Source organism: Nerophis lumbriciformis, linkage group LG20, assembly GCF_033978685.3.
Source record: "Nerophis lumbriciformis linkage group LG20, RoL_Nlum_v2.1, whole genome shotgun sequence".
Taxonomy (NCBI): Eukaryota; Metazoa; Chordata; class Actinopteri; order Syngnathiformes; family Syngnathidae; genus Nerophis; species Nerophis lumbriciformis.
The window spans coordinates 4,795,405-4,803,998 of record NC_084567.2 but is presented as its reverse complement, the minus strand read 5'-3'; the positions used below and the strand labels follow the sequence as shown (position 1 = coordinate 4,803,998).

The window sequence follows — 8,594 nt, the reverse complement described above, 5'->3', positions numbered from 1 at the left end:
GGTGCTCACACTTTTTCTGCAGGCTAGCTACTTTTCAATTGATCAAGTCGTGGGGATCTACCTCATTCATATATATAATTTACATTTACTTATTTATGAAATATATGTTTTTGTTAACAAGTTAAAGGTATTTAATGATAATGCAAGCATGTTTAACACATATAGTTAATATTGTTAATACATTAAAGGTGTTTAATGATAATACAAGTATGTTTAATACATATAGTTAATATTGTTAACAAGTAAAAGGTGTTTAAAGATAATGCAAGTATGTTTAACACATATAGTTAATATTGTTAAAAAAATTAAAGGTGTTTAATGATAATACAAGCATGTTTAACACATAGTTAATATTGTTAAAAAATTAAAGGTGTTTAATGATAATACAAGAATGTTTAATACATATCTTTAATATTGTTAATAAGTTAAAGGTGTTTAAAGATAATACAAGCATGTTTAACACATATAGATTCCTTTCTTTCATGAAGACAAGAATATAAGTTGGTGTATTACCTGATTCTGATGACTTGCATTGATTGGAATCAGACAGTGGTGCTGATAATGTCCGCATTTTCGAATGGAGGAGAAAAAAAGTCCTCCTTTCTGTCCAATACCACATGAAAGTGGTTGGTTTTTGGCATCTTATTTGTCCAGCTTCCGTACTCCTTTGTATACACTTTACAAGAAATACATTGTCAGCAAACTCCGTAGCTTGCTAGCTTGTGCACGCCAGCTTTCTGAGACTCTTATTTTGTTAGCGCAACTGTGCAACTGTGCAGTCGGTCTTTGGAGTTTTGACGACAGGTACGGCGCCAGAGTCTGTTGAAATAAAGTGTTTCTCGCCTTCCAGTCGGTAATTTTAATGAGCTGGCAGCAGCCAGTGTCATCTCAGAAGACCCTCGGGTGCCGTGAATGTCAATCAAGTGACGAAAGTGACGTCATAGTGAAGATTTATGATCGCTCATTTTTAGGACTATTTTTTTAATGCCTGGCTGGTGATCGACTGACACACCCTCCGAGATCGACCGGTAGCTTGCGATCGACGTAATGAGCACCCCTGGTTTGGGCTGCTCGCTGGCTCCTCATCACCACTTCAAGATGGCGGCCCAATTTCTCGCGTCACAGCAGCCAATGCTGCGTCTACTTATAAGATGTCTATGGTTGTGAACGTGTCTGCCGAAGTTGAACAATAAATTACTGACCAGTTTGGTATAAATAATAGATTCCGTAGTCCGTGTGTGATAGAGAACATAATTTAACAGTGGGATGCCTTTATTTAAAAAAAAAACAAAAAAACATCCTGCATTAGAAAACGGAAGTGGTTGACTTTTGGCGCATGCGCAAACAGTTCGAGCAGCTCAAAGGAATTTGGCGGACTGAGTGTACTTTTATGATCTAACCGTTTTACAGATTCATAAATATTCGCATTTTATAAAGACCACAAAACGGAAGTTGAGTTTGGAGCGATGGAGTGTTGTCTGAAGTGAAGATTGAAGACGTGATAGAAGATGGACGACTACTGCTATGCTAAGATGGCGACGTCCGCTAAAAGAGAACATGAAAGAGAATCAACTTCCAGCAAATCACCAACGGAGATAAAGACGAAAGATGAAGGTGAGTGACTTGAAAACTATCATGAGCCCCGAAATGAGTATTCATGAGAAATGAGCCGACCTTGTTGAAGAATGTAAAGAAAGAGCCGCCATGATTGTTAGCTTGAAGAAGGCAGTGGAGTTCACATCAGAGGAGATGAAAGAATGCAAAAGTCAAAATGAAGACTCTTTTATGATGCAGAACCTTGTATTTTTAGCCTGAATCTACGGAAGTTTTAGAAGCTGGATGATAAGCAGATCCAGCAAGTAGCAGTATTGCTAAGTGCTGAACAAAGAGTACAAACTATGGACATTTTCCAACAAACACTCACTGTACAATGTCTGCTCTCACTGGGATGACGACTGCTGGAATGTTCATATCTAACCGTTTAGTTGAAGAATTGATCATAACCCTCATGCAGGTTTAAAAAGGAAAAAAAAAGGTGTGTGCAAACGGACGTCTTTGTGTTTCTTTCTCGCCATCTCCAAGTCTAAGTTGCTGTAATACACTTCTCCACCACTCGTAATGACAATTTTAAACAAACAGAAGTCTAAGGTCATAAAGATGTTTCTTCGGCGCAAAAAATATGACTAAAGTGGTAAAGCTGTATTACCAGTTGTGCTTAAATGTTGTTGTTAGTTTTTTAAAGGGGAACATTATCACCAGACCTATGTAAGCGTCAATATATACCTTGATGTTGCAGAAAAAAGACCATATTTTTTTTTAACCGATTTCCGAACTCTAAATGGGTGAATTTTGGCAAATTAAACGCCTTTCTATTATTCGCTCTCGGAGCAATGACGTCACATCGGGAAGCAATCCGCCATTTTCTCAAACACATTACAAACACCGAGTCAAATCAGCTCTGTTATTTTCCGTTTTTTTCAACTGTTTTCCGTACCTTGGAGACATCATGCCTCGTCGGTGTGTTGTCGGAGGGTGTAACAACACCAACAGGGACGGATTCAAGTTGCACCAGTGGCCCAAAGATGCCAAAGTGGCAAGAAATTGGACGTTTGTTCCGCACACTTTACCGACGAAAGCCATGCTACGACAGAGATGGCAAGAATGTGTGGATATCCTGCGACACTCAAAGCAGATGCATTTCCAACCATAAAGTCAAAGAAATCTGCCGCCAGACCCCCATTGAATCTGCCGGAGTGTGTGAGCAATTCAGGGACAAAGGACCTCGGTAGCACGGCAAGCAATGGCGGCAGTTTGTTCCCGCAGACGAGCGAGCTAAACCCCCTATCGACCCTAGCTTCTCTGGCCTGCTGACATCAACTCCAAAACTGGACAGATCAGCTTTCAGGAAAAGAGCGCGGATGAGGGTATGTCTACAGAATATATTAATTGATGAAAATTGGGCTGTCTGCACTCTTAAAGTGCATGTTGTTGCCAAATGTATTTCATATGCTGTAAACCTAGTTCATAGTTGTTAGTTTCCTTTAATGCCAAACAAACACATACCAATCGTTGGTTAGAAGGCGATCGCCGAATTCGTCCTCGCTTTCTCCCGTGTCGCTGGCTGTCGTGTCGTTTTCGCTTGCATACGGTTCAAACCGAAATGGCTCAATAGCTTCAGTTTCTTCTTCAATTTCGTTTTCGCTACCTGCCTCCACACTACAACCATCCGTTTCAATACATGCGTAATCTGTTGAATCGCTTAAGCCGCTGAAATCCGAGTCTGAATCCGAGCTAATGTCGCTATAGCTTGCTGTTCTATCCGCCATGTTTGTTTGTGTTGGCATCACTATGTGACGTCACAGGAAAATGGACGGGTGTATATAACGATGGTTAAAATCAGGCACTTTGAAGCTTTTTTTAGGGATATTGCGTGATGGGTATAATTTTGAAAAAAACTTAGAAAAATAAACTGGGAACTGATTTTTAATGGTTTTAACCCTTCTGAAATTGTGATAATGTTCCCCTTTAAGCAATAACTATATTATGATTACATTTGATTAATTTAGTTGGAATTTATTGATTTTAGCACTGTGTAAATATGGAAGTAGAATCGTCTCTTATCAACTTATATATATCAATATATTGATACATATGCATATATTAATAAACATACAAATACAAATGTGATATACAAATAAATAAATTATTTGTATAAATAAATATTTTTGAGATTTGAAAATATATACAAATAAAATGTATAAATATAAAAATGTGACATACAAATAAATCAAGAATTTGTATAAATAAACGTGTATTTATAAATATATTTTTGAGATTTGAATATGCTTGATTTTGTATTTGTATTGAATTTGAATGTGTGGGAACGCTTTTTTGCTTTTGTGTCGATGAGACATTCCTACCACAAACCAGATGCACAAACACATACCTGCCAACTACTCCGGTTTTCCCGTAATTAGTACGGTTTTCATCAACCTATTCCGGGTTACGGTTGCAGTGATAAAAAATACGGTTTTTCATTAATTAAAAAAAATATTTTTTTAAACAATGACAATCGACACTGCTTCCCGTAATTTCCTGTCGAGCCATTCCGAATGCCATGCGCGAGGCTATTTATAGCACCGCTGCCAAGCTTGAGGCATCTGTTGCCCATTGTTTCCAAATGAGCGAACGATCATGGAATCAGCTGGAGAAAAATCGCAAACGAGTCTTAAACCGAAAAGAAAACTGCAGTCATTCCATGAAGAATATTCAAAAGCCTATCCGGGAATAATTATCCGTTCCAAAAAGGGTGAAAACTACGCGAATTGCACCTTGTGCAGACAAGATTTTTCGATCGGACACGGAGGAATTAGCGATGTAAAAGACCACGTTGGGACAAAAAAACACAAGTCTAATGCCGTTGCTAGCGATACAAGTGGAAAACTTTGGATTTTAGCCGCAAAAAGGTAATGACACCAATGTTATCTATTGGAATTGTTTAGTACAGTTATACTGTTAAAAGTGTTTATACTATTTATGCTTTCAAGTCCAAGTTGAAGAAATCTTGTTAAATGTTGACAGCATAACTACCAAAATACAGAAGTATGTCCTTAATATTTTTGCAGTGCTATTTCTGTTGAAAAGTTCAAATGATTACATTAGAGATGTGATGTGCCACTTTTCAAGTGTCTGATGGCTTAAATTAATTTTCATGAATTTTTCATATTTTGAATTCTTTTGAAAGGCTTGCAAAAAAACTACATTTGAATTGTAATTCCATGCTATTGACAGGACTATTAATTTTAATGAAGTTAGCTTACCATGTTTACAGTATGATAATTGTGATAGAAATGTGAATTTTAGGCACAGAATATTTTTTACAATTGAACAAGGCAGTAGATTATACAAGCTTGGACAGAAAGTTAATAATGACACCAATTTTTTTTTTTATGGAATTGTTTAGTACTGTTTTACCATTTGTTTACTGTAAAAAGTGTTTATACTGTTTATACTTTCAATTAACAAATTGAAGTCTTGTGAAAGGTTGACAGGATAACTGGCATTAACTGTCAACATAATTTCAAACTATTGAAGTTAGCTTACAGAATAAACATGTCAATCAACCCATATGATTTTTGCTGTAATATTTTTGTTTTGAAAAGTCACTGTGACTGATAGAAAAGTGATGGTTTTAGCAACATTTTAACCTGTCTGAATGCTAATAATCATTTTGCGTCGGGGGGGCGAAGCTGAACCCCCCACCAGGACTTTGTCCTGGACCTACCAGGGCCTGCGGCCCCTGGACCCTGGCTACTAGGTTTTTCTGATTCCAAAAGTTGGCAGGTATGCAAACACATGTGACCTAGTTTGAATGTGGAGTTACACACTCCCCCCTGAACAACCAGCAGAGGGCATTGCAGCCAGAGCGGTCTGGGTCACAGACATGGTCAGACATTGGCGAGCCAATAAGAAGGCACACTAGGGAGGGTCATATTGCGTCATAACTTTGCCATATTACAATACAGGGTGTTTTCAAACCTGATCATTTCCCAAAACTGTGTCAGTATGTTGTCATGTATGGGTCTTCTCGGAACCACCGCAGACCTAACTGCTAATTTGGGTCTAACAGACAAGTCGAAGATGACACAAAACTTTGACGTTAGAACAAGCACTACCCTCAGAAATGATCTGGCTGGTTTGTTTACATGCTGAGTTAGACCAACAACTAACTGAAATATTTAGCATGTCTGTTGTTTGCTTCATCCACATGCACATTTAAGTCCCCTGTAATGATCAAACAGTAAAAACAACTGATAAGTATTCCCTAAAATCATCAATAAATGAATTTGAATTATGGTATGGTGGATTGTTTTGTTTCCTTTTTGAATGACAAAAAACCCAAATGACTCTCAATCTGGCACAAATACCCCAACCCCAAAATAGTCATGTTTGGTTAATTGAAGACTATAGTTAATTTGTCAACTGAAATGTATCACTATCATTGATCACGATCATACAATCGACCGGACCTATGGACAACACAAAGATTACGCATCGTAACGTAACACATTCAACCTGTTTGTGTTCCTCAGACGTCCAGCAGCTGATTAGTCATCCTGAAGAACTTCTGCCTCAGCTGCAGGGGGTCAGCTCCACTTTGAAGCAGGAGACTCCACAGCCACCTCACATTAAAAAGGAAGAGGAGGAACTCTGGATAACTAAGGAGGGAGAGTGTCTTCTAGGACGAGCGGAAACTGATCTTACCAAGTTGCCACTGACTGTTGTCTCTGTGAAGACTGAAGATGATGAAGAGAAACCACAAGTAGACAACCTCTTAGGTCCACTATCAGATAGGGAGGCTGAAGACGAGGTTGAAGTAACGTTGAGCAGCGATGCAGACTGTGACGGTGATATGAGGACTCACACTCACAACAAACACGCCGACTGCTCGAAAAAGAAGACGTGTAAAAAAGCTTTGAGCTGCAAGGTTTGTGGTACAAGATGTACAAAAAAGAGCCGTTTGGCTATACACATGAGAACACACACAGGGGAAAAACCATTTAATTGTTCAGTTTGCAGGAAAAGCTTTTCTCAAAATAGCGGTTTGACTCTACACATGAGAACGCACACAGGAGAAAAACCATGTAATTGCACAGTTTGCGGTAAAAGCTTTTCTCAAAGAAGCAGCTTGACGCTACACATGAATACGCACACAGGAGGAAAGCCATTTAGTTGTTCAGTTTGCGGTAAAAGCTTCTCTCTAAAGAATCCTTTGATTGTACACATGAGAACGCATACAGGGGAAAGACCATTCAATTGCTCTATTTGTGGTAAAAACTTTTCCCACAACAGCAGCTTGACTCAACACTTGAGAACACACACAGGAGAGAAAACGTTTCTTTGTTCAGTTTGCGGTAAAAGCTTTTCTCGAAGAAGACAACTGATTCTACACATGAGAACACACACAGGAGAGAGGCCATTTAATTGTTCAGCTTGCTGTAAAAGCTTTTCTCATAGGTGCAATTTGACTAAACACATGAGAACACACACAGTCGAAAAGATATTCAATTGCTTAGTTTGTTGTAAAAACTTTTCTGAGAAAGATGATTTGACTGACCACATGAAAACACACAAAGGAGAAAGACGATTTAATTGTTCAGTTTGCAATAAAAGCTTTTCTACTAATGGCAATTTGACTCAACACATGAGAACACACACCGGAGAAAAAATATTTAATTGTTCAGTTTGTTGTAAAACCTTTTCTCAAAAGGGCAGTTTGACTGACCACATGAGAACGCACACTGGAGAAAGACCATTTAGTTGCTCAGTTTGTAGTCAAAGCTTTTCTTACAAACAGGGTTTGACTCGACACCAAATGAAACACACGGGAGCGAAACCATTCAGCTGTTCAGTTTGCGGCAAACGCTATACTCGAAGGAGCCATTTGTCTGGTCACCTAAGAACACATAGTAAGTAGAAAATATTTCGAAGACAGAAACATTTTGGTGTTCTGTTTGCGGTAAATGTCATCCACACACTCACATGTCTAATCAAATGAGAACACACACGGGAGAAAAAAACAGTTACCTAATTTAAAGCGAAAGCTTTTCTATGGACACAATTTGAGTCAACAAAGAATTAAACACCCTTGGGGAAACTCTTTCAGTCGTTGTGTTGGCAGATAAAGACATACCTCAAACAGGAAACCACACAGTAGAAAAAATGTTTAGTTGCTTAGTTTGTTGGAATATATTCACCCAGAAGACAGATATAGTAAGACACACGAGTACTCACGCTAGCAGTTTTTGACTATTTAGATTGCACAGAAAATGGAAAGGCATGTGTGCTTCTCTCACTTAAAGGCCTACTGAGATGCGATTTTCTTATTTAAACGGGGATAGCAGGTCCATTCTATGTGTCATACTTGATCATTTCGCGATATTGCCATATTTTTGCTGAAAGGATTTAGTAGAGAACATCGACGATAAAGTTCGCAACTTTTGGTCGCTGATAAAAAAGCCTTGCCTGTACCGGAAGTAGCAGACGAGTAGCGTGACGTCACAGGTTGTGGAGCTCCTCACATCTGCACATTGTTTACAATCATGGCCACCAGCAGCGAGAGCGAGTCGGACGGAGAAAGCGACGATTTCCCCATTAATTTGAGCGAGGATGAAAGAATCGTGGATGAGGAAAGTGAGAGTGAAGGACTAGAGGGCAGTGGGAGCGATTCAGATAGTGAAGATGCTGTGAGAGGCGGGTGGGACCTGATATTCAGCTGGGAATGACTAAAACAGTAAATAAACACAAGACATATATATACTCTATTAGCCACAACACAACCAGGCTTATATTTAATATGCCACAAATTGATCCCGCATAACAAACACCTCCCCCCTCCGTTCCATATAACCCGCCAATACAACTCAAACACCTGCACAACACACTCAATCCCACAGCCCAAAGTACCGTTCACCTCCCCAAAGTTCATACAGCACATATATTTCCCCAAAGTTACGTACATGAGACTTTTTGAGACTTTTATTGGTAGGTTGCACAGTGAAGTACATATTTTGTACAATTGACCACGAAATGGT

General features: G+C 38.9%; 1 protein-coding gene across 1 annotated transcript; it reads left to right on the top strand.

Moving 5' to 3' along the window:
• Positions 1 to 1,359: 1,359 nt before the first annotated feature.
• LOC133619214 (uncharacterized) lies at positions 1,360 to 7,977 on the top strand. Its single transcript, XM_061980148.2, has 2 exons — positions 1,360 to 1,614; positions 6,093 to 7,977. Exons 1-2 carry the CDS (start codon positions 1,509 to 1,511, stop codon positions 7,475 to 7,477), a joined length of 1,491 nt encoding a protein of 496 aa, XP_061836132.2. The 5' UTR covers positions 1,360 to 1,508; the 3' UTR covers positions 7,478 to 7,977.
• The last annotated feature ends 617 nt before the right edge of the window (positions 7,978 to 8,594 follow it).